Below are 27,600 nucleotides of genomic sequence, written 5' to 3' on the forward strand. Positions count from 1 at the left end.
CCTCTCTGACTTCAGTGCCTGCACAGAACATACTATGAATAGAACTTTATTATAAAAACATAAATGCCATGTATTTTTTAAAGGATGCTTTTTTTAAGTTCCCGAAAGAAAAGAAAGAAAAGTGAAGTCACTCAGTCGTGTCCGACTCTTTGCGACCCCATGGACTGTAGCCTACCAGGCTCCTCTGTCCATGGGATTTTCCAGGCAATAGTACTGGAGTGGATTGCCATTTCCTTCTCCAGGGGATCTTCCCAACCCAGGGATTGAACCTGGGTCTCCCTCATTGTAGACAGACGCTTTACATTTGAGCCACCAGGGAAGTCCAGAAAGAAAGAAAAATCTTTAATGCTCTAATAGTCAAGACACTGGGGCAATGACGCCATTAACCATAAAAAGGAGTTTTCATTACACAAAGCAACATGTTCCTCTAGATTTGGGACATTCTGGAAGAACGTTAACTGCAGTTAACCCTCCCTTACCTTGTAGGGACGGGGACCTCAGTTAGCCCTGAGAGAAGAACAGCGGGAGCCAGTCTCACAAACGCAATTATAGGTCTTTCTAAAAAATCCACCTCTCCCACCAGAACATTGGACGCCTCAGCTCCTGAAGGAATTTTTCTCATGAAATTCATATCAACCTATTGACAAATAAATAATAATTTAAAATAAAGTGTACATGGTACTAATCAGTCTAGAAGGAAACAGGAAAAAGATGCTTTAAGACTACTATTCGCTAATCAAAACTGGTGATCTAAAGGATGTGTAAGTGCCAAAATTCTCACAAGTACAAAGAATGAAGCTGACGAATACAAAAGGGCAACCAAAACAGTACTACCAAACAGTACTCCCAGCTGGATTACTGTCATGATCTTCACTACTGCAGAGATCTACATTACCGAACAAACTAGAGAGAAGTTTCAATGACTATATAGCACTATTCATTAAAAAACTATTGAAGACAAAAGTATAGTTCACAAACTAACAATGGTCCATGAAATTATACACAGTTCTAAAAATATTCATTTAGTCATTATCTACTGTTTAATCTTAGACATGAATTAGTTCCTTTGTATTTTATAAACCCTTTTTATTTTAATGAACTATGGGCATTCCCCAGTATTTTCAGTAAGTGGGAAAAATCGTTTTTATTTTCATTTACAACTAAAGTAGTCATAATTGGTATACGTATATGGTAGTGCTGTACAATTGAATTAGGTTGTCTGTGTATAATTACAAAGAAAAGGTTATGGACATAATATCAAAGTACAGGAACTCCTTCGTTTGTATGCAGCTTCACACAAGTCACTGAACAACCACTACCAGGGCTTCTAGGAACACAAAACCAGCACTTACAGCGGGCCTCGTGAGTGCCACACCCAGCGTGCCACAACTACACTGCCAGGAGGCAGAGTCCTGCCCGAGCGGGGGCAAGCGGGTGTGCACAGGGATGGACCAAGTGAAAGAAAGCACAGCTGTGACACGGAAGAACACAAAGGGCACCTGCCACGTCTAAAGGAGACCTGTGATACAGATTACAGCAATCTGTTCACAGCAATTCCGTTGCTGAAAACCTGACACTCATCTGAAATAACTGGAGCACCAGTAAAAATACAATCAGGTTACAACAGAACAACAGTACGATGTCGCAAACGCAAGGCTTTTAATTTCAGAGCATGAAGCTCAGCAAAGCTATAACGCAAATCATCATTTAAGTGCCTTTTCTACAAAACGTGATCTACAGACTTCGCATCATAAAGGCTTAAAAGCTGAATCTTACTTGAAATAATGGCATTTAATTAGAAGTCTGACTTTGTATCCTACAGTAAATACCATCCAACACCATCAAAAAAATTGCAATGGATATCAGATATTCAGAGGTAGTACTCATAAAGTATGCTTTAAATTCAACTGTAATTTGAACTTGCAGTTTTTTGCTTTGTTCTTTTGAAATAAGCTCTTTTTCACATTTCATTTAAACACTCACCTATAAAAATTAAACATCACAGTTGAGATAGGTGAGTTATTCTCAGTCCATGTCTTTACCTTCACCTACCCATGGGGAAGCACCGATGCTTCCCAGTTACATTCCAGAAAGCACTGACACCACAAGAAAGTAATTCTGGGATCACATTACAGCCGAGCAAAGGCTGAATTGTTACTGCTGAAGCATCACCCCCAGAATTATCTTTCCAGTAGTGGCAGCTCCACAACAAACGCCTGTAGTTCCTGATATCTGTGCGTAGGTACAGATGAAAACACCGTATTATTCCCATGTTCTTTTGTCAGAATTTCTAACACTAGTAAAATATAACATTATTCAAGTGCTATGAGACTGTTACCTTTTTTTCACAATTTCTGATCTTAAATTAACATCACAAGCATCACATCAGGTTTACAAGCACCGGTTATTAAACATTATTATAATCTCTGTTAATACAGTCACATTGCTAGCAATTGCCTCAGTAAGCATGATTATGAAAATGTATAGTTCATAACAGAAATTACCTTGCTGAAGTCAACAGTACTATTTTCTCTGCTTCCTCCACTTCCATTACCTTTAATTTCTCCACTTTTACTATTGTCCAAGTTTCCAGGTGCAGACTGTGGAGAGGCCAAAATACCTGTATTTAAGAACAAACAAATTCCAAAGTAGTAAGAAGAAAATTCACTTTGCAACCTGAATTTGCTCATATCCTGAAAGTGATGGGTTTACTAAAAGCAAATGTGCTAGGTAAAAAAAAAAAAAAAAGTGCCAAGTGTTAGTACCATACCAGCAAGAGTGGAATAACATTTTAAGCAATAATGAAGCTACACATGTTAACATTTAAAATAATACAATTAGCATGTACAAAAATGGTGGCCTTTTGCAAAAAGAAAAAAGTGAGAAGGTGGAAGACCTGGGTCTGATCACCACGATAAATACTTGGCACATAGACTGTCACTGTACGCTTAGACATGTGAACTGCAGAACTTAAAGATGCCTAACCACACTTACACACTTACATCAGTAACAATGTAACACTTCTGATAAACCCTAAATCAAAATGCAAGCGCTACGTCAATGAAATATACACTCATTTTGCCATAATCCTTCATAATCAGAAGAGTTTCCTCATGAATTTTCATCTCTCTTGGGTAAAATTCAAGTGCTGTCTACTGCCATTATTCCTAAGGACTATGTTAAAACACAATAGCAATGTTTTTATGATATAAATACAAAGAATACGGATCTTATAAGGGAACAGATCTATGTTAAAATAAGTACTCTGTTACTCTGTAGCTATGTGCATCACCTTAAGCAACTCACTCAACCTCTAAGACACAGACAGTTCAATCTATAAAATTTGTTTGTTTGGATTAGAAATGATATGCTGCTGCTGCTGCTAAGTCGCTTCAGTCGTGTCTGACTCTGTGCGACCCCATAGACGGCAGCTCACCAGGCTCCCCCGTCCCTGGGATTCTCCAGGCAAGAACACTGGAGTGGGTTGCCAATTCCTTCTCCAGTGATATACGTTCTATTAAATTAGCTTGTCTGGATTACAAGCGATACATATATGTTCATGCATGGTATACTCAGTTCAAGTAAAACTCAGCAGCAACAAGCCACACACAAAAATAACCTAAAAACACCAGTAGCTTATTATTAATCATTACTACTATGTATTTTGCAAAAAGTTCAAATGTTACAAAAATTTTAGAGTACATAACACAGATTTCTACCATTAAATGTACCTAATTTTTTCAAAACACCCAAACTTTCTAGTTCAAGAATACAGTAATCTTAATGTATTAATACAGTAATATTAGTATTACTAATTAGTAATATTATAGTAATATTAATGTATTACCCCAAACACTGAATATCACAGGAGAAAATGCACCAGACAACTGCAACAGACTTTACCTCTAGTTTTAAGTCTGCCACTCAACAGCCTAGCGACCCACAGAAATTCACCACTGCACTGTTTGTGGTTAGAGCCTATAAACTCTAAACAGTGGCAATTAAATTTTAAAATTTTAAGCGTATCAGATATAGTCTATGCATTTTTGCTTTTATAGAATACAACATACACTAACTAGTAACCTGAAACTAAGTCATTTGAGCTCACAGCTTAAATTCAGTAAAAGAAGACCTTCATGACACCCACTTCTCTGTTAAACACCTACACCAGGATGCCACTGTGACCCCAAATTTCAGTCCACTTAGTCATATGCAGTCCACTTAGCCATATACCCATTCCCTAGAAATTGTAAACAATTCTGAAGTAAGAACTATTGCCTAAACTGAACTCATTTTTCTCCATTTTAGCCTCTTCTTTGACCTTTGCCCCTAAACTTATATAATAGAATCCATTCCTCTATTAAAATACATGCCCAAGTAGGAAGAAGAAAAAGTTACGCAGTATTTTTCAGTGGTTTCCACCAACTCCGACACAAGAAAATGAAGAGTATCATGAATGCCCTGGCAGCAACTACAAGTGACCATCAACACACACGCTGCTAACTACAAACTGCACCCGACCTGCGGACGCATAACCAAGGAAAACATAGACACAGCTTCTCAGAACAGCCCTGGCCACCACACCCGGGGGAGAAGAACGGGATGCAGAGAAGGCTCAATAGGAATGGGAAGAAGAAACGACCTGCAACTCAATTCCACCAAAGTCAGAAGAGAGGGCGCGAGGTCATCAGGGCCTTACCTGCTCACCTTGAACATGTTAAGGCGGCAGGCCGGGCACACTCCAAGTTTCCCACCACCGCCTTCTCCACGCAGGCTTTCCTAATGTCAGCTAAGTTAAAGCTATATCCTGGAAAGGTAAAGGAAATGTCCTTGCTCCTACAGTAAATTCCTAGTGCTCAGAATTAAATGAATAAGTTCCCCGAAATTAAAACTATAACGAGCACAGATAACTTGGAAGGACTTTCTTTACTTGCTTTAAGCAAAAGAAAAAGCAAATATGAGTATGTATAAACTCAATCCTGGGATTTAAGTCATACTCTGGTAATTCTATTATTTTGTCCTTCCATTTTTTTTCCCTCAAAATAGCATATCTACCTAGAGAAAAATTAAGCAAAGATATTGAAGTTTCCTGTCATTAAAAATTTGAAAGCAGAAGTGTTTGGAACAGCAGTTCCCATGCACGGGAGTCTATGAATGTGCTGGCAGCTGGTGGGTGTGGGCCAAGGGTGCTGCTCAATAGCTGACAGCGCACCAGACACCCTACCACACAGAAGTGCCACCCCAAAACGCCAGCGGTGCCCAGGGCAAGAAACACTGCGTCAGAGGGCACCACAAGCACTGAAAGGGAGGTACGTCTTTTACGTAAGCGTTCTCTAAAAAATAGCTAATGGGAAACACTGCTTTCTTTGTTTTTCTTTCCTACAGGTATTCACAAATTGTGACCTCATGACACAAAAAATCTCTGGCATTGGTCTCTCAGAAATGATGCTGAGGCCACCTTCTTCATCAGACTTCAGGAAAAGACAGCAGGGTTTCCGGGTGCTCTAGGCAGCGGGGACTAATGAAGAGCTGTCCCTGTTACCGTGACTACATTCCTTCTACAATGTCATCTTAGACAGCAATTATGAGCTCTCCCTTGTCCTCAGAAATCCTCTCTCTTCCCTACACTCCAGTTTCTTTTCTTCCAAAAGGCGAGTAAATCCCATGGCATACTTAACAGCAGGGAGAGGAAAAATTTAATTGTGTCCCTCAATTTTCAGTTAACTGCTCTTTTTACCCTCTTAACATGACCTAGTAAGTCACTGGGAACCTGTACGCCCCTTTCTTCCCATACAAAGTTTACAGTCTCTTATCATTAATTAGATTGAAGCTGGTAAAACAAGAAATAGTCAGTACTACTGAGATATATAGGTAAAAACAAATGCAAGGGGAAGTAACTTCAAGTTATTTTTGTTCAAGAAAAATAGTCAATTTTGTTAGTCCTTTTTAATGAAGTAAAAGTGTTCATTATTTCTGAGCAATTATTTCTAGGTATCTTCCCTCCATTTTTGTTTAGTTACCTCATTATAATACATTTTTTCCACAAAGTATTAAAATTTACAATGAAATTCTATACTATTGTTGTAGATAGTTCTGGGTTCAATTCCTTTGTCTGGTCATTTATGGTCTAACCTTAACATCTCCAAGTCTTAATTTTTTTCACTGTACAAACAGTGATAAGATAAACTCATCAAATAGAAATATAATAACCCTTAAGTGAGTTACAAACCGTTTATCCACTAAGACATAATTTTTCTAATTTATGTAGAAATAAATCCTATCTGCAACTATAGGAACTCTACTCCTAAAAATTTGAAGGTAAATTCGGATTAAAGATAGATACAGCATTAAATAAAAGACAACTGAAGTCTACTCCAAATTATAAAACTAGTCTGGGAATAATGATGACTCCAGGCAGTCAACAGTGAACCTCAATCTTCTCAGAGACAAGATGAGAAAAAGAACATTCATTCTACCTTTATCAGGAAGGTGAAAACATACTGCATTCCTTACACAAAAGCACCAAACAGTAGATAAAAGGCTTCTCATTATACTTTATGTAAAGCATGTGTTCATTCACTTGATGGAATGAAATGCACAAGAAGAGCCACCATTTTTTTTTAATCATGGCAAATTAAAAGATGACTTGTAAAAATGTCTACATTTGTCTGAGCCATTCAAATGTATTGACCTGCAAAACCTCAGTAAAAAATTTTCAAAGGGCTTAAATTATGTGTAAGCTCCTTTGAGATCTTTGTAAAACTTAAATTTTAAAATAATTCTATCCTTCTCTATAATACACTATAAAGAAAAAAAAACATGCAGAAGTCAAAATAAATTGTAAGCATCATCTACATAATGCTGATAAAGCTATGTGCTGAGAGGCATTCCAAGTGCAAGTGGTCCAGAGGCAGAAAGCACCACACATGGAGGACTCTGGATAGTTGCCTGCAGTTACGTCAACATTCTCCTCATTCTTCTGCTCCTGGCCTTGCAGCGCTTCTAAGTCTTCCTCGGGCGGATGGATTACTACTGTGGGAACGCCGGCACTGGCAGGCGACACCAGGAGCTCTGGGGCCTGCGGCTGCCTCTGCCGGGAAGCTCTGGCGTGGAGGTGGCTGAGGCTAGGGCTGGAAGGAGGGCTGCTCTGAGGGGTGGGCGCGGGGCTTGTGCACCTCGAGCCTGCAGGGGTCCCGGCTCTCGAAGAAGGAAGAAGATGACTGACAAGAAGAGACAAAGGTGATTCTCCTCTCAAGGAAAGGTTTGAGGCAGACAGACCTGTTCGCAAAGAGTGGCGGGAGGCTGAGAGGCCTTCCCCTGAGGTAAAACAAATAAATGAAAAGTGATGAAGTTTTATCGCAGAAGGCAAACGAGACACACAAAAATCAATTTACACTGTAAACCGCAAGCTTTAAAAAAAGGTCCAAAATTTCAAATTCATGCTGTCAGGGTTAGTATGACACTCTGATTTTTAAATATTAGAAAATCACTGAAAAATGGCTTAAACTATAATTAGTTCTCTGAAGGTGCATCCAAAACTCAAAACAAAAAAATGAAAAACAACGTTAATGATAGATGGAGAGGGACAATATTCTGTTAGGAACGACAAAGTCCAACAGTGTGGCTTTAAAACAAAAAATAATAACAATGCAAAGCTGTTGCTTTAAAAAATGATAAATAGCAAATGAAAATATAGCACAAAAATAATCTAAGAAACAGAACCCCAAACAAAACTTACCAGCACTGACAGCTTATAGTTAGTGCATTTTATCTACATTGGACCAAACTGCTACATATTCTCTCACAAGAAGAGCCCACATTAACAGCATCTGGTGATTCCTAACTTAAAGTTAGTATCAAGTCTTTATAACATTAAGTCAACAGGGCACCATCTACTGACAAAACTCTCAAAGTAAAATGTAAAAACGTAAGGCGAGTCATAGGAATGTTTTTTCAAAATAGAAACATGTCAATTTTAAAAGATAACATATTCTTGAGCTCACTATCTAACTGATATTAATAAATGTCATAAGATATGCTTCCATATCTAATGCAGCAGATAAATTAAAACAAATACATATGATGTTTAATTTAACTAGCAAAGAATAAAGTATTTCTTACCAACAACAATGATAAGGAATTCTAGAGTATTTCAAAAGGTCATGTATACTTATAGTTCAAACACCAGGTTATTTTAAGGAAGAGTAGCTTAGTGGAACAATATTTTTTTTTTAGGAAAAGCATGAGAAATATAACAATCCCAACGGATCTAAGTCCAGGGTCGCGAACCTCTGGAATCTAATGTCCGATGATCTGAGGTGGAGCTGATATAGTAATAATAGAAATATCCGCAATCTAATGTCTGACCATCTGAGGTGGAGCTGATACAGTAATAATAGAAATGAGATTCACAATAAATGTGATGTGCCTGAATCATCTCAGAAGCAGCCTCCACCTTCCCGACCCTGGTCCATGGAAAAACTGTCTTCCATGAAACCAGTTCCCTGGTGCCAAAAAGGTGGGGAACTACTGATATAATAAAAACTACATGCTCAAGAGATCCCCAAAATATTACATATATTAACTATTACTCCATAAACCACCACTATTTAGGTAAAAAATAAGCCAGATGCAGAAAAACTGTTAAAATTACAAGTATAGTAGTACAGCAAAATAAAAGAATGCCCATGCTAAAATGGCATCTACAAGAAAACAGCCAATGTCTTATGATTAAAAGGAACCAACAGACAACTGGAGGATAATCAGGAACCACTATGTATGGAGGAGAAAGATTTGTGGTCTCTCTGGGCAAACGAGTTCACTTTACTCAACTAGAAAATATGCAATATATGGAAAGATGAAAAAAAGCGGTGACATGGATGGCTTGCTTTCAAACTCAACTTAGGCCCGTAAGAGATTTCTTTTATTCTTAAGGTCCCTTGAAAATAGAAAAGCAGTTTTAAACAAATTAAAAAGAGTTTTAATGATCAAATACTCAGAAGAAAATGCACTTAATTATCTTAGACTGAGCCACAGAAGGAGACTGAGTACTGCTAACCTTACATGTGGTAAGGCTTCCACCTGTGAGTGTGCTTGTAGCAGCTAAGAGCCACACTCTTATTTAGAGACAGAAAGATGAGCGGAAGGGTTTGTGGCCCAGCCCCACTCCTCTTTACTGTAACTCTCAGGTGCCTTGCGTAACAGTAGCAGCTCGACACAGCAGTGACCCTCAGATCAACCCCAGTTCTCTGCCAGAGATCTAACAGACCAACCTGGGTTTTCCAGAGTCCCTGTCACATCAGAGCCATCTTTGAGACCCTAACAGAGCCGCAGCGACAGCATGCCAGCTGTAAGACAGGGACAGAGGGGAGCAGCTACCGAACCGTCTCCCCATGTCCCATCAACCCGCTGCTGACCCGTGAGTGAGTGGACATGGGTCTGTGCCACTCTCCGTGACTTGAAGACATCATAAAACAGGAACAAGTACAAAAACCTTTTACAGATTATGTCAATAAAAAGCTGGGAAAATTAAAAGCAAACCAGCTCCAAAATACTGTTTATGCCCAGCAAGTACAGTCTACTCAGGAGGAAAAAAAAAAATCTTAGGAAAAATCTAATATTAAAGGTCCAAACATAAGACTTTGAATTTTCAAAAGATTAAACTACATTTATAGATAGCAATTTACAGCTCTTATATCAACCATACAAGAATTCTTGAACAGAAACAAAGAAGCAAGGAGGAGAGTAATCAGCGTTATGTACAGTGTAGTATCTGAAAGAAAATGAAAGTCAAAGTTGCTCAGTCATGTCCAACTCTTGAATTCTCTAGGCTAGAGTACTGGAGTGGGTAGCCTTTCCCTCCTCCGGGGGATCTTCCCAACCCAGGGACAGAACCCAGGTCTCCCACATTGCAGGCAGATTCTTTACCCGCTGAGCCACAAGGGAAGCCCAAGAACACTGGAGTGTGTAGCCTATCCCTTCCGGGGGATCTTCCTGACTCAGGAATAGAACCGGAGTCTCCTGCACTGCAGGCAGATTCTTTACCAACTGAGCTATGAGGGAAGCCTACAGTAGTGTTTAAATATTACCAATACTTCAATGTCCCATTTTAACAGAATAAATGCTTAATTTTCTCATCTAAGTAATTTCTACAGAAAATTCTGCCACATTATAAAGACATTTCAGAAATGAAATATTTAAATGCACAAATACTACTATTATTTTTTGAAAAAAGAATTAAAAAGATAAAAGACCTATGTAATTATCTACAAAAAATGAGTTTCTTTCCCCAAATGCTAACTGTAACAAGCTGGAATGCTGTTAGTAAAGTGTTAGAAAAATTGGACACCACAACTTATCTCACCGTTCCTTTCAAGCAAGTGAGGGTCAGAATGTTTCTTGCCTATGTCTGCAAAAGATCGAACTAGGGGGATCCGGCTGGTGAACCTCTTCTCATTCTGATGGTGGTGCCTCTTTAGAAGGGCTTCTCTGACATTCTCTCTGATGGACTCATCCAACTGGCCAGAGGCGATCATGTTGTCCAGTACCATATCTAGGCAAAGAAAAATACACAGATAACAGTCCTTGTTACTACATAAAATTAGCACCTGGATGACGGTAACACATAATCAACAGTAAATGAAATCTTACCAGGAAAATAAGACTTTTACATAGCTCTCGAAAGCATTATTCTCTTCTAACATTTAATAATGGATGCATAATGATAAGTATGAACACTATCCAACAAAAATGAACATATTAATAGAGACTTTGATTTTAATAAATACTATTATTTACTAAAAAGCTATTGTTACACACCAAGAGCCTTCCTATAGAGCTGAAGGTGCTCTACTGATATGTATATGATAAATTCCATTAAACTGGATATTTAAATAATACTGGTTTCCTAAGAAATGAAGGTATTTTATGGCTTCACTTCATATTTTTCTCCAAAACTGTAGATGAATATCTGTACTCATTCATTCAATAATTAACTATTTACTGAGCACCTATTATGTGTTAGGAATACAGCAATTAACCAAGCAGACTGAGTTTCTGCTCTCACTCGTCCAGAGGTAGAAAACCAGTGAGTAACTGAACAGATAAAACATGAAGTAGTAACTCTGTGGAAGATGTACGTATCAGGCTTGAGGGGGTGTGGGAAATGGGGGAGGGGGGGTTGCCGGCAATGACATTTTATATGTTGCTGTGCTGTCTGGACTATTTTTAATTTACAAAGTACACACTGATATAAATATTTTTGTAAAGCGCCACTAACTTGAAATAAGAGTCAAGCTTTCAAATCTGTACGATTCCTCAGAGAAAAACTGTAAGGGATCAAACTAGCAGGTAAACTCTAACAGTAAAACCACAACTACATGCTACCATATATGTGAAAACTGGACTATACATTTACTAAGATATACTGTATTATGTGATCACTGGAAAGCCAAAGTAAGACATACTACATTAAGCTAAATTTAATATTTCTAATTTCCAAATCCCTTAGTCATTTATAGAAGACAAGAAAGTTAAGGACTTTGATAACATCAAGATTTGCAGCACAAGGTCAAATTAACAATCTGGAAACATCAAAGTATTTCCAGCCTGAGAAATTCTAATAAATTTATGGTTCTCTTGAAAATCAATTACGATAGCTTTTTCTTTTTATACTGAGGTGACTATAATGCTAGTTAGTCGCACTATAAAATTTATTACTATTGAATTTGATTTTGGTTTTGAGCAACTTCAGCTAATGACCAAGTAGCTTCATCACAACCATCTTTCTGTCTTTCTCCATTTCCACTGGTACCACCTGCCACACTTCAGGTCGCTGGCATTTCTTGCTGAGACATTCCAAGAGAATAAACAACCTCCTGGCGTCTAACCTGTTCTAATCCAAAGCCACCCCACCTCCTCCTCCCAGAATAATCCTGCTGACACACATCGAGATCACTGCTGTTGCTCAGTCGCTCAGTTGTGTCCGACTCTTTGCGGCCTCATCAACTGTAGCCCACCACGCTCCCCGGTCCCTCACTATCTCCCAGAGTTTGCTCAAATTCATGCCCATTGAGTTGGTGATGCTATTCAACCATCTCATCCTCTGTCACCCTTTTCTCCCGTTGCCTTCAATCTTTCTCAGCATCAGGATCTTTTCTAATGAGTCGGCTTTTCGCTTCAAGTGGCCAAAGTATCGGAGCTTCTGCATCAGTCCTTCCAGTGATATTCAGGATTGATTTCCTTTAGGATTGACTAGTTTGATCTCCGTGCAGTCCAAGGGACTCTCAAGAGTCTACTCCAGAACCGCAATTCGAAATTATCAATTTTCTGGCACTCAGCTTTCTTTATGGTCCAACTCTCACAGCCATACATGACTATTGGGAAAACCATAGCTTTGACTAGACGGACCTTTTTGGCAAAGCTTTCCTTCCAAGTTAACACCTTTTAGTGTCATGGCTACAGTCACTGTTTGCAGTGATTTTGGAGCCTAAGAAAATCAAATCTTTCACTATTACCACTTTTTCCCCTTCTACTTGCCATGAAGTGGTAGGACCAGATGCCATGATCTTAGTTTTCTGAATGTTGAGTTTAAGCCAGCTTTTTTCACTCTCCTCTTTCACCCTCATCAAGAAGCTCTTTAGTTCCTCTTCACTTTCTGGCATTACAGTGGTATCATCTGCATATCTGCTGCTGCTGCTGCTAAGTCGCTTCAGTCGTGTCCGACTCTGTGCCACCCCATAGACGGCAGCCCACCACCGGGCTCCACCGTCCCTGGGATTCTCCAGGCAAGAACACTGGAGTGGGCTGCCATTTCCTTCTCCAATGCATGAAAGTGAAAAGTGAAAGTGAAGTCACTCAGTCATGTCCGACTCTTCGCGACCCCATGGACTGCAGCCCACCAGGCTCCTCTGTCCATGGGATTCTCCAGGTGAGAGTACTGGAGAGGGGTGCCATTGCCTTCTCCGTCTGCATATCTGGGGTTATTGATATTTCTCTTGGCAATCTTAAATTCAACTTGTGATTCATCCTGCTCAGCATTTCACATGTTGTACTCTGCGTGTAAGCTAAATAAACAAGGTGAGAATATACAGCCTTGTTGTATCCTATTCCCAATACTGAACCAGCCAGTTGTTCCACATCTGGTAATATTCTCGTACTTAAAAATCACTGAGGACCAAAATGCCTATCAAATCAAACCCAATTTCTTAACCCAGTAATTCAAGGATAGTCGTAACTCACCTCTAATTTATTTTCCTGCAAATCTCAAGAAATCTGTGTACTCACAGAGAACTGACCTTCCTGAGATCATACCTGTTGGTACTTTCCAGCCTTCTCTTCCTTCTCTTCCTCGTCAGAACACCTTTTTTCCTCTCACACCACATTCCCCTTGCTGCCACATGTTCACATTCTATGGATACGTTACAGTTAATGTACCTTTTAGGTCTCCCCAGATACCATGGTCCAGAAACAAGGAAACGAAAAGCTCCTTCCTCTGCAGCACCAAAGAACAGACTCCGGACCCTGCTTACGGCACGAGTTACAGTCTTCCCGACACTGCAGCTACATCTGTCTCAGTTCATCTTTCAGACTCCAGACTTACCAAGGATAAAAAGGGGTTATTTACGTCTAACTCTTCACACTGCCCTGCACAGAACGGAAGCTCAACGTGTAACCATCAAATCAACGGTCTAGAATTCCACTTTATATTCCTTATTTATCTCAACTTCACTGCAGTTTAAACATAAAGAAGTCACTTTGCTGTCACCTGCTATTTCATCGAGAGTGCTTGCTCTCATATCCAGCATGACTGTTCCATTTAAGATGCAACTTCTCAGCTCAAAAAGACTATGTAAAGAAAGAGTTGCCACATAAGGTTTACTCCACCGGTCACCACCATCTTCAACGTCCTCTTCAAATTTCAGCCATCTGAAAGGTATAATGTATACAAACATGTTACAAATAGTGATGATTCTGTTAAATATGATAAATGCAAGCATATTCTTATAAAGAGAAAAAAAGATCACCATCACCAAAATACAATTTTTATACACACTTTTACAAATTAAGCTAACGGTCTGTAATGTTGAGAGTCACTAGATCTTGGCAGTTCCTCTTTCTAGTCCAGCTGTCAGAACAGTAAGTCTATAGAAACAAACTCTGGAATTCCATCGTGTCAACTTCCAATCTTATTTTAAACTTTAAATATGCAAAATGTCTTCTCAGATTTTTTTCTCTAATTAAAGACATGAAAATCTACAGTTAACATAATTCCTTTTGTGTTCTATTATGGTATTAAGAATTATTTAATGAAACAAATTATGAGAATAAAGAGAAAAATTAAATACTGAATTTCTAGACACAGGGAAATTCTCTACTCATTGTTTTAAAGCATTGTGTGTCTCATAATTTCAATTTTATGTTTTCATTACTCAAAGAAACCAAGCAGCAGCAGCTGAAAGCGTCGAGCGCGTCAGCACCTGGCAGTTTCCTTCCATTCGTACTCCTCTCCGTCTCTGTAGCAGAGCTCGTCCATCTCTGTGAAGAGGTCGTGGGGGATGTGCTCCTCATCGTCGTCCTCGGTGCCGAGGATGAACTGGACTCTCTGGGATGGCGTGTCTTGACAAAAATCAGAATTTAAAGACACACACTCAAAAATCTTCCTCAGTTAATACAAAGGTAAATTAAATACAGAATTTCCAGAAGTGAGGAAATTCTCTACTCACTGTTTTGTTACAAATATATTCCATTAAAACAAATTTCTTCTGATTATTATTAAAATAATACAATTCTGAAAGGAAATAAGGGCCAACAATCTGGAACAAAAGAATTTCACAGAACGATCACCTCTACAGATGGAAAAGAAAAACCATATGTTAAAGATAACTCATACTAATCTTCAACAAACTTCTGTAAAAACAAAGTAAGCAACATCCAAAACCAAGAAAACACTGTGCATAAGAACAGGACTTTACCCTCACCAAAAACAGATGGAAATGTTAGACAACATACAACATTTAAAATAGTTAATTAAAGTTCAAAAGTTAAAAAAAAAAAAAATCCCTGAGTTCCAAAAAAAGAAAGATGAGAAAACGCAAAACTCCTTTTCTTACTCTTATGGAAAAGCAAGTCTGTCTCTGAGGCCAGAGACGTAGGACAGGTCACTGCCACTCATGACCCCTGAGTTTATCTGTGTGGATAAATCTGTGTGGGAATCTGTTAGGATTCCCAACCAAGAAATTAACATACATTCTAGCCCAGAACAGCTGAAAGCCACAGGGGCCCCAGAATAAATACATAAGCATACAACAACACGCATCAATTAAAAACAAAATCAAATTCTTCCAGATATGAGAGAGGATGTCAAATTCAAATTTTACATCTAAGTAAACAAACCTCCAGGAACTTAAAACCCCAACAGGGAAATTAAAACAGGTTACAAAGCAGATTACAACTGTTAAAGGAAAAGACAGATGTGAGGAGGAGGTTATACAAAATGCATTAATGACAAGACAAAAACACACAAGGTTAAGAGATACAGAAAACAGAATAAGCTAGTCAAATAGGAAAAACACCAGAAAGAGGAAAACATAAAGGACAGGGGAAGAGGAGTTCGCAATAAAAAGCTGTACAGTATGCACATGACGTGGCTCTTCACAGTGAGGGGATATTCTGGGGCCAACACACGGCAAACCATGGTGTGACTGGACTTCCTAACGCCTGGCTCAACAGTTAGGTCTTACATATCTTTTGTGAAATTTATCCCCAAATAATTTTTCTGGTGCTACTGTGTCAGTATTTAGTTCATTTTCTGATTGCTCACTGCTCTTATACAGAAATACAGTTGATTCTATACCCTGATTTTGTATCCTGCAACCTTGCTAAGCTCATGTATTTTTGTAGCTTTGCAGATTGCTTAGGATTTGCTACCTATGTGATTCTGTAATTGTGAATAAAGACAATTTTACATCCTCGGTTTTCTTCTGGATGTATTTCATTTTCCTGCCTTATTCCACTGGAGAGGTGTGCCAGTACCATGCTGAACACAAGTGGTGAGAGAGGACAGCCTGCTTTTTCCCAATTCATGGGGAGAAAACCTTCAGTGGCCCACCCGCATTTCTAGATGCTCCTATCACACTGAGGAAGCTTCCTAATATTCCTAGTATGTTAGGGGAATTTTATCATGAATGGGGGGTGGAATTTTTCTGTCTTACTGATATGATTACATGGGGTTTTTCTGCTTTATACTGTTAAAAAGTTTACATTGATACAGATGTTTAAATTTTAAAAATGACCCTGAACTTCCACTTGTTTATCAATTTCCTATTGCTGCTATAGTCAATTGCCACAAATTCGGTGCCTTAAATAACATAAATTTATTCTCTTATAGTTGTGGAGACCATAAGTCCAAAATGGGTTTTATGCAGGGCTAAAACCATGGGGATGGTTCCTCCTGGAGGCTCCAGGTTCTGGAGGCTGCCTACATTCCTCGGGTCTGGACCCCTCCCTAATGTATCAATACCACCACTGTCTTCCTTTGATCTTTTGACTCCTTGTGATTAAACCTGGCTCATCTCCATTAATCCAGCACGATCTCCGCTACTCAAAATCCTTTAATTTATCCACACCTGTAAACTCACCTTTGCTAAATATGGCTGACACTCACCGATTCCGGACATTAGGGACGCAGACAAGGCGGGGCCACTACTCAGCATACTACTGTCATGATGGATTAGCCCTCCTAAATATTGGTGGGGAAAGATGTGTTTATTTTCTTAAGGACTTCGGAATCTACGTTTGTGAGAAATAACTAGTGTGCAGTTTTACTCTAACATCTTTATCAAGTTTTGGTACCAGGGTAATGCTAGCTTCACAAGATGACTGGGAAGTGAGGAAGTTTTCTAATATTCCTAGTTTGCTGTTCCTAGTTTTGTCATCTTTAATAATCAGGCAGAGTTTGTGTTATGTCGTACTTTTATATGTTGCTATGTATGGGGGAGAAAATGTTCATCATGGGAATGTCTGAGACTACAAATTTAATTTCTTTTTCTACATGTAGGGTAATTCAAGTTACCCATTTCTGCTTAATAGCATGTAATCCTAAGAAACTTCCTCATTTAATCTGAAGTATCAATTTTGTTGCCATAGAATCATTCATAATAGTCCCTTCTTAATCTGTAGAATCTGTACTAAAAATTTCTGCTGCTGGATTTGTATCTTTTTTCCCTTCACATGATCAGTCTGGCTATTTAGATTTATCAATTTTATTGATCTTTTCAAAGAACCAGATTTCAGTCTGATTGATTTTTGATAATATTGGTCTAATTTTTATTTAATTCATTTTTTCTCTCATTTCAATTATTTCTTTTCCTTATTTTGGTTGAATTTGCTCTATTTGTTCCTTCAATTTCTTAAGTTACAAGCTTAAATCACTGATTAGGTCTTTCCTTTTTTCTAATTTAAAGATAAAATGCTATACATTTTTCTCTAAGCACTGCTTCAGCTACACCTGACAAATTTCAAAATATAGACATCCTCACTTTGCAGAGAGCCATGCTAAATGAAGCCTGTGCATCTCAAAACTATGTCCTCACTTTGAAGAATGTCCTCCCAGTTACTGCCTATACTGGGTTTTCATTTTCATGAATTCAAGATACTTTCTAACTTCTATTGTGATTGCACTTAAACCATGAGTTACTGAGAAGCTTTGCATTTAATTTCCAAGTATCTGGGTATTTACCTCAGTATGTTTCTAGGTTAATTCTATTGTGGTCAGAGAATATACTTTCAGTCTTTTCAAATGTACTGACTTGTTTTATGGCCTAGAATATGATCTTGGTAAAATTCAATATGCACTTGTAAAGAACATATATTTTGCTGTGGTTGAGTTCTATACATATGACTATCAGCCTGACAGTGTTACTTAGGTTTTCCACATCCTTACTGATTTTTTGTTCACTTGTTCTATCTATTACTGAGGAAGGAGAATTGTTATTTCCAACTACACTTGTCAATTTCTCACTTTCCAACTTTATCAGTTTTTGCTTCATGGATTTTGAAGCTATGTAGGACGGTTACATCTTGATTTCAACAATTTGATATTTATGACTTTGGGTGGTTTTCTTCATGTTTCTTCTCCTTGGGCTTTGCTGAACTCCTTGGACCTGTGAGTTCAGAGTTTTAATTACTTTTGGAAATTTTTCTGGCACTCCAATTATATATATGTTAGACTACCTAAACTGATATTATCTGACAAATTACTGATGCTATTTATTGGTTTTTCAGCTTTTTTTTTTCTGTTTCATTTTGATTAGTTTCTATCACAATCTCTTCAAAAATCACTAATCTTTCTTGTTCTATAATGTCAAATCACCTGTTAATCTTATCTGCTGTACTATTCATTTCGAATACTATATTTTTCATGTGTAGAAGTTCCATTTGGGACTTTCATGTATTTTCAGCCTCGTTCCTCATCAGTCCATTTTTCTCTCTCCCTTTATTTTAATAAATAAAGAGCATTTATTATACTGCTTCAACATGCTTGCTTTAGAATTCCATTAAGTCTGTCATTTCTGGATCTGTTCCTACTGATTCATTTTTCTCTTGGTTATGCCTACTTTCCTACTTCACTATATTTCAAATAAGTTGTGAATGTCAGATACTGTGCACTTCACATGGTTAAATGCTAGGTTTTACTGTATTTCTTTTAGTAGTACTAGAGTTTGTTCTGACATGCAGAAACTTAAGGTCAATTCAATTCTTTCAAGAATTGAATTCAATTTCTTTCTACTATAAAAATTTTTTTATAGTAGATTCACTGCAGTCTTGAGTGTAAAACGCAGTCAATACCCTTCCGAGACCTCCACCCTCAGAATGGTGGGAACTCATCCTGTGCCTCATCTTCGTGTGAAATCCAGGATCCATTCACTGCACCTGCTTTCGGGAAGCCATCTGCAAGCCCCAGGCAGTGTTCTGTCACACACGCCCACGTTGAGTGCTCAGCTGAAGACTGGAAAGTGCCCTTCCTCAGACCTTTAGTACTCTCTATGTGCAGCTCTCTATTTTCTGGCACTCTACATCTTAAATGCTAACGTCGTAGGCCTCCCCAATCCCAGCCTATCTCCTCAACCCTGAGAGCTGCGAGGCTCTGTCCCGGCTCCTCATGTTGCAGCCTGGGAACCATGTCGCTTGATGAGCTCAGGAACCACAGGGCCCATCTCACTGCTTCCCCTCTCACAGAGCTCAGTGTCCTGTGCTGCCTATTGTCCAATGTCTGAAAATTACTATTTCAAACACTTTGTGCAGTTTTCTAGCTATTTAAAATTGGAATGCAAATTCAATTCCTATTATTCCATCATGTCCAGAAGTAGCAGATCAGCATAATCTCTTTTTAGAGAGTCAGGGGAGGAAAGAAGCCACTTCATTCATAGCAATTTCTAGGATACAGACTGGCAGTTGAAACCAAAATAAACCCACTTCTGTGGCATAAAACTTTTCTAGGCATAATAACTCCATGAAAAAGTCACAAATATTTTCTCCACCAAATATATTTCTCAAACCACTATATTTAGACTTCAAATGTCAGACCTCAGCTTGAACGTTCATTAAATCGCCTAACCAGGTGAACATATAAACATAATTTAGTAAAAATTTTTTCTATTAAAAAATATTGTGTACCTTTTTACTCACAATGAAATAAAGAGGCATATTCATCTACTCACGAAGTAAAAGATTCTAAACTGAATGGATCATCACATGGAATAGCAGAATGATTGTTGCTCAGTCACATCTGACTCTTTGCCACCCCAAGGACTGTATGGAGCCTGCCACACTCCTCTGTCCACTGCATTCTCCAGATGAGAATACTGGAGTGGGCTGCCATTTCCTTCTCCAGGGGGATGTTCCAACCCAGGGATTGAATCCATGTCTCCTGCTTGGCAGGTAGTTTCTCTACCATTGAGCCACCTGGGAAGCCCAGCAAGATACTTCTCAACTACCAATAGCATCAGGGCCATCAGAGTCCACTAGTGATCCTTTCTAAAATGAGCATCGACTTTCCCTTTGCTAGTGACATTATCTTTTTTGGCTATTCGACCACGTAATATTGATAGGAGTTTATCAGGCTGTCAGTATCTCTTAGGACTGGTGAAGAGAGTCCCATCATGTAGCCTCTCTAAGTTGAGGCTTCTCCATCTATATAATGAAAACAACACCACCAATCTTTAGTTTTTTTAAATGCTGAGAAGATTAAATCAAAGGGCATACATCAAGGGCTTTGTCACAGAAACGGCAGTTCGTGTTTTACTAGGCCATCAGTATTTCCCTTCCTTCAGTCATGACATAAGCTGTATAACACACAGTAATTCTTTCACTCTTCAACAAAACCATTTTTTAGCACAGCACCCAAGTGCCATGGGGTGCAGCTCACTTGGCTCCTGAGAGCACACAACAGGACCTATGGTGCAGACAGCCGCAAGGGCCACAATGTCCTCAGAAACCAATGATGCCCCGGATGTCAGCCGAGTGCATGTCTAAGGTCCCGCTCAAGCCGCACAGCTATTCTTTCTGCTTCTCGCCGTTCCAGCTCTCAGCGCCACTTAAACAACTAGCAATCGTTATTATCAGATATTATTAACTTTCTTTCCTCTACTATATGCCTTTTTTCCTAAGATTCCCAACATTTACTGTGTCCGTGGGCACTTCTTTATTGCTCTGCTCTCAAGCAAAAAGTCTTGTCTTTCTAAAGACATACTATCTAATCAAAGCACTCTTTTTTTTTTTTTCTACAGAAAACCAAGTAATCCAGCATAAGGGATAAAATCTAATTAAAATAAATACATTTAAATTAAAAAAAATCTTCTGGTCAAAAAATGTACTTAAAAATGAAAACTCTTAAAAATTTCAATCTCTTCCAGGGGCCTAAGGATTCCAGATATTTGTTCACTGCATATGTAAATAATGAAACATATAATAGAGAAAAGGAAATAGAAACCCTCCTAAACTGAATTTGAAGTGCCAAGACTCAACATTTACAATTCCAAGGCTAGAATACAATAAAGAAACCAAAATCCCTTACTTTTTTCACCCATCTCAAGTAGATCTTAAGCTATAAACTAAGCATTTTTCTTAAAGAAAAAATATTCTTACTTCAATTACTACTTCTCAACGCATATAATGTGTAAATTATTATAGAAATATGATTTTTAAGAGGAAATGTCTATTTAAAAATAAAATTTCCAGGAAAGAACCTTCAAGCATTAGTGGACACTTGCCCAGGACAGAACTCCCACTCCTCTTACCGTAAGAAGGAGACTCCCGTCCGTCCTCCCTGTCTGAGTCCTTGTCTTTCCTCCTCCGGTGGTGATGTTTGTGTCCGCGATGCCTGTGACGCCGGCGACTCTCTTTACTAAACGGGACGTGAACACCGATGTACACAGCTCGATGGCCTGGTAAGACATTCAGAAACATTACTAGCAGGCCTCATTTTACAGCCACCCTGCTTTTAACAAATTGAAGGTTTGTGGCAACCTTGCACTGAGCCAACCTATCGGCACCATCTTCCCAACAGCATTTGCTCACTCCCTCTCTGTGTCATGCTTTGGTAGTAACTCTGGCAATGATTCAAACTTCTCCATTAGTATTATATTTATTATGGTGATCTATGATCAGTGATCTTTGATGTGATTATTGCGAATGTTTGAGGACAACACAAGCCATGCCCATACAAGATGGCAACCTTACTTGATAAATGTGTGTGTTCTGATGGCTCCATGGACTGGCCATTCCCCCACCTCTCTCCTTCTCCTCAGGCCTCCCTGTTCTCTGAGACACAGTGATGCTGAAAACAGGCCAATTAATAGCCTTACAATACCTCCAAGTAGTCAAGTGAAAGGAAGAGTCACATGTCTCTTTCTTTAAATCAGAAGTTAGAAATAATTAAGCTTAGTAAGGAAGGCATGTCGAAAACCAAGAGAGGCCTAAAGCCAGGCCTCTTGTGCCAAATTGCCAAAAAGTGGATACAAAAGAAAGTCTTGAAGGAAATTAAAAATGCTACTCTAGTGAACACATAAATGATAAGAAAGTGAAATGACCTTACTGTTGATATGGAGAAAGTTTTAGTGGTCTGGATAGAATATAGATGAAACAGCTTTCTATTAGAAGATGCCAAGTGGGACTTTCACAGCTAGAGAGGAGTCAGTACTTGGTTTCAAAGCTTCAGAGGACTGGCTGACTCTCTAATGCAGCTGGTGACATGAAGCTGAAACCAATGCTCTTTAACCATCTAAAAGCCTAGGGCCCTTAAGAATTATGCTTTTCCTTTCATTTATTTTATTTAACTCTAGTTGATTTACAATAGTATGTTAATTTCAGCTGTATAGCTTTAGATTCTTTTCCATTATAGGTTTTACAAAGCCTGGATGACGGCACATCAGTTGACAACACAGTTTACTCAACATTTTAAGCCCACTGTTGAGACCTACTGTTCAGAAAAAAATTACTTTCAAAATATGACTGTTCATTCACACAACATCTGGACACCCAAGAACTCTGGTGGAGATGGACAAAGAGGTTAATGGTGTTTTCACGCCTGATAACACAACATCCATTCTGCAGCTCATGAATCAAGCAGTCATTTCAACTTTCGAGTCTTATTATTTAAGAAATATATTTTGTAAGGCTACAGCCGCCATGGGTAGTGATTCCTCCAACGGATCTGGGCAAAATCAATTGAAAACCTTCTGGAAAGGATTCACCATTCTAGCTGCCTTGAGGAACATTCAAGATTCATGGAAAGAGGTAAAGTATCAACATTAACAGAGGAGTGTTTGAAAGAAGTTGATTCCAACCCTCCTGGATGACTTTGAGGGGCTCAAGCCTTCAGTGGAAGAAGTCACTGCAGATGTGGTGGAAACGGCAAAAGAGCTAGATTTAGAAGTGGAGCCTGAAGATGGGAATGAATCAGTGCATCTCCTGATAAAATCTGAATGGATAAAGAGCTGCTTCCTACTGATGAGCAAAATAAGTGGTTTCTTTGGATGAAGTCTATTCCAGTGAAGCTGCTGTGAAGCCTGTTGAAATGACAACAGAGGAATTAGAAGACTACATCAACTTATTTGATAAAAGTAAAAGGGTTTGAGAGGACTGACTCTAATTTTGAAAGACATTCTACCGTGGGTCAGATGCTATCACAGTACTGCAGGGTACAGAGAAATCATCTGTGAATAATCAAGGTGGCAGACTTTATTGTTGTCGTATTTTAAGACATTCATCCCAAGCTTTAGCAACCATGACCCTGATCAGCCACCAGCATCAAGTGCAAACCCTCTGCCAACACAAAGGCTATGGCACACTGAAGGTTTAAGTGATGGTTGCAGTTTTTAGCAATAAAGCGTTTTGTAAGTTAAGGCACATACTTTGTTTTTTAGACATAATGTTATTGCACATTTAACAGACTATGATATAGCATGAACCTAACCGAAAAAATTACTGTGACTCACTTTGTTGCAGTGGTCTGGAACCAAACCTACAATATCTTCAAGTATTGCCAGTATTAGGTTTCCAAAAAGGGAAAAAGGAGTTATAAACAAAAGAATACCAAATTCTACTTTGATGGAAAAGCATGACATATAAGTTCATGTAATTAACAATGCTAGTCTCCTGTTGGGGCTTCCCTGGTGGCTCAGAGGATAAAGCATCTGCCTGCAATGCAGGAGACCCGGGTTCAATCCCTGGGTTGGGAAGATCCCCTGGAGAAGGAAATGGCAACCCATTCCAGTATTCTTGCCTGGAGAATCCCATGGACAGAGGAGTCTGGCGGGCTACAGTCCATGGGGTCACAAAGAGTCGGACATGACTGAGCATCTCTTATTTTACAGAGCACTACATAAAATATTACATCAAAGGCTAATGCCATCAACTGATAAGCATACTAGATATACATATATATAAGCATACTAGATATACATACAAGTATACTAGATATACATATAAGAATACTAGATATTCTGTAAGTATTCATGTGCAAGTCTGAAAAGAAATTTTGAGAAAGAAGAACTTGGCCCACCTGAAATCATACTATGTAGACATCAATGTTTTCCATCTACATTTACAGTCAATCCTACTTAGTAGGCCCTTAAGATATATGCTTTAATAATGATTATTCACAAATGGATAGTTGTAAATATTTATTAAGTTTTGAAAATCTCAAATTAGTAAGGTCCAAATTAATGAGAGATACATTAAGTTTAAACAATCCAAATACTCTAATTAAAGGGTGGAAATTGTCAGACTGGATTAAAAAGCAATAAAATAAGGTTATAATAGACTTTGAGAATAGAAAAAGCTACCTCTGATGTTGCATTATCCTGGTTTTGTATTCAGAGCAAAAAACAGTTATGAACAACAAGGTCCTATATATCACAAGGAACTATACACAATATCCTGTCACAAACCATAATGGAACAGAATATACTTTAAAGAAGAATGCATATATGTGTATAATCGAGTCACTCTGCTGTACAGCAGAGATTGGCACAACACTGGAAATCAACTATATACTTCAATTAAAAAATTAAATTTAAAAAAGTGATGAAAGGCAGTCCCTGCTCCTTGCCCACTAAACGAAGCTCAATCAGGCCAGCTGACAGCTCACAGCACTATATCCAACACTGAGAAGGAGAAACTTGATTTCTTAAATTGTTTAAATGAGGTTCCTGTGTAAAGCTGTGATAGGGGAAAGGGGATGGAGACCATAAGTTTAACTCATCTGCAGCTGTGCAAAACCCATCTGGCAGAGAGCTGCTTTCTCTATGTACAACATAAAATAGTTAATGTTGAAATATAAACTGTTCAGGGCATTCTTTTTCTAATAATATCTGTAAGATGGTCAGAAATAAAAACACAAGAAACTCAAGATCTTTATTTTTAGACGAGATTTGAAAGTAATCAATTCTCATTATTCATGGATTCTGCATTTGTAAATATGCCTACCCACTAAAATTTATTTGTAATCCCAAAATCAATACTCATGGTGATTTCTCAGTCATTTACAAATATGCACAGAGTAAATAGAATTTGAGTTGCCTGACACACATGTTCAATTATTATAAAAAAATTATCAGAAAAGTCCCAAATGAAAGCATACCAATATAATGATTGCATGATGACAGATGGTAACTAGACTTACCATGGTGATCAATTCGTAATGAGTCAGTTCAGTTCAGTCGCTCAGTCGTGTCTGACTCTTTGCGACCCCATGGACCCCAGGCTTCCCTGTCCATCACCAACTCCAGAAGCTTACTCAAACTCATGTCCATCAAATCGGTGATGCCATCCAACCATCTCATCCTCTGCCGTCCCCTTCTCCTCCTGCCTTCAATCTCGCCCAGCATCAGGGTCTTTTCCCATGAGTGAGTTCTTTGCATCAGGTGGCTAAAGTATTAGTTTCAGCTTCAGCATCAGTCCTTCCAATGAATATTCAGGGCTGATTTCCTTTAGGTTTCACTGGTTGGATCTCCTTGCAGTCCAAGGGACTCTCAAGAGTCTTCTCCAACACCACAGTTCAAAAGCATCAATTCTTCGGCACTCAGCTTTCTTTACAGTCCAACTCTCACTTCTATACATGACTACTGGAAAAAACATAGCTTTGACTAGACAGACTTCTGTTGGCAAGGTAATATCTCTGCTTTTTAATATGCTGTCTAGGTTGGTCATAGCTTTTCTTCCAAGGACCAAGTGTCTTTTAATTTCATGGCTGCAGTCACCATATGCAGTGATTTTGGAGCCCCCAAAAATAAAGTCTGTCACTGTTTCCATTGTTTTCCTATCTATTTGCCATGAAGTGATGGGACTGGATGCCATGACCTTGGTTTTTTGAATATTGAGTTTTAAGCCAACTTCTTCACTCTCCTCTTTCACTTTCATCAAGAGGCTCTTTAGTTCTTCTTCACTTTCTGCCATAAGGGTGGTGTTATCTGCATATCTGAGGTTATTGATATTTTTCCCAGCAATCTTGATTGCAGCTTGTGCTTCATCCAGCCCAGTATTTCTCATGGTGTACTCTGCATAGAAGTTAAATAAGCAGGGTGACAATATACAGCCTTGACATACTCCTTTCCCAATTTGGAGGCAGTCTGTTGTTCCATGTCCAGTTCTAACTGTTGCTTCTTGACCTGCATACAGATTTCTCAGGAGGCAGGTGGGTGGTCTGGTAGTCCCATCTCTTGAAGAATTTTCCATAGCTTGTTGTGATCCACAGAGTCAAAGGCTTTGGCGTAGTCAATAGGGCAGAAGTAGATGTTTTTCTGGAACTCTCTTGCTTTTTCAATGATCCAGTGGAAGTTGGCAATTTGATCTCTGGTTCCTCTGCCTTTTCTAAATCCAGCTTGAACATCAGGAAGTTCATGGTTCATGTACTGTTGAAGCCTGGCTTGGAGAATTTTGAGCATTACTTTGCTAGCATGTGAGATGAGTGCAATTGGGCGGTAGTTTGAACATTGCCTTTCTTTGGTATTCGAATGAAAACTGACCTTTTCCAGTCCTGTGGCCACTGCTGAATTTTCCAAGTTTGCTGGCATATTGAGTGCAGCACTTTCACAGTATCATCTTTTAGGATTTGAAATAGCTCAACTGGAATTCCATTACCTAACTAGCTTTGTTCATAGTGATGCTTCTTAAGGCCCACTTGACTTTGCATTCCAGGATGTCTGGCTCTAGGTGAATGATCACACCATCATGGTTATTTGGGTCATTACGATCTTTCTTGTATAGTTCTATGTATTCTTACCAACTCTTAATATCTTCTGCTTCTGTTAGGTCCATACCATTTCTGTCCTTAATTGCGCCCATCTTTGTATGAAATGTTCCCTTGGTATCTCTAATTTTCTTGAAGAGATCTCTAGTCTTTCCCATTCTATTGTTTTCCTCTATTTCCCTGACTGATCACTTTTAAGGCTTTGTTTTCTCTTCCTGCTATTTTTTGGAACTCTGCATTCAAATGGGTATATCTTTCCTTTTCTCCTTTGCCTTTAGCTTCTCTTCTTTTCTCAGCTACTTGTAAGGCCTCCTCAGACAACCGTTTTGCCTTTTTCTTGGGGATGGTCTTGATCACTGCCTCCTGTAAATGTCACGAACTTCCCTCCACAGTTGTTCAGACACTGTATCAGAACTCATTACTTAAATCTATTTCTCACTCCCACTGTACAATCGTAAGGGATCTGCCTTGGGTCATACCTGAATGCTCTCGTGGTTTTCCCCACTTTCTCCATTTCCGTCTGAATCTGGCGACACATCCAATCACTGTGATGAGCACCAGGCACTAACAGTGCTGTGGGCCAGTTAAACGTCAACAGAAGATTAATTTAAAAAATTATAGAGGGTTTCTTTGGGGGATGATGAAAATATTCTGGAATAAAGGTTTGATCATTGCACAATATAGTGAATAACCTAAAAAAACACTTTTAAATGGCAAATTTTACATTATGTTGAATTATACTGCAATTAAGGAAAAAAAAAAAAAAAAAAAAGGCATAAAACTCAGTGATCTTACAGTTTTATTTTAGTGAAACTATTTTCTTCTGAACACTGTCCAAAAGTGGAAATTAA

The 27,600-nt window shown here is 38.7% G+C and overlaps 1 protein-coding gene across 6 annotated transcripts in view; it reads right to left on the reverse strand.

Annotated features, from left to right (window-relative positions):
- Window positions 1–27,600, reverse strand: part of SLC4A7 (solute carrier family 4 member 7) — a 119,253-nt gene that overhangs the window by 47,562 nt on the left and 44,091 nt on the right. For 4 of the 6 annotated variants that reach the window (XM_055557982.1, XM_055557983.1, XM_055557984.1 and 1 more), the window contains exons 3-9: window positions 21,297–21,443; window positions 14,478–14,616; window positions 13,766–13,926; window positions 10,403–10,552; window positions 6,949–7,317; window positions 2,505–2,620; window positions 480–637 (exon numbers count right to left, since the gene is read on the reverse strand). In XM_055557982.1, coding sequence (XP_055413957.1) covers window positions 480–637; window positions 2,505–2,620; window positions 6,949–7,317; window positions 10,403–10,552; window positions 13,766–13,926; window positions 14,478–14,616; window positions 21,297–21,443 — 1,240 coding nt within the window. Of the gene's footprint in view, window positions 1–479; window positions 638–2,504; window positions 2,621–6,948; window positions 7,318–10,363; window positions 10,553–13,765; window positions 13,927–14,477; window positions 14,617–21,296; window positions 21,444–27,600 lie in introns of all 6 variants that reach the window. The other 2 variants (XM_055557986.1, XM_055557985.1) reach the window with 1 other exon arrangement.

Source organism: Bubalus kerabau, chromosome 20, assembly GCF_029407905.1.
Source record: "Bubalus kerabau isolate K-KA32 ecotype Philippines breed swamp buffalo chromosome 20, PCC_UOA_SB_1v2, whole genome shotgun sequence".
NCBI lineage: Eukaryota > Metazoa > Chordata > Mammalia > Artiodactyla > Bovidae > Bubalus > Bubalus kerabau.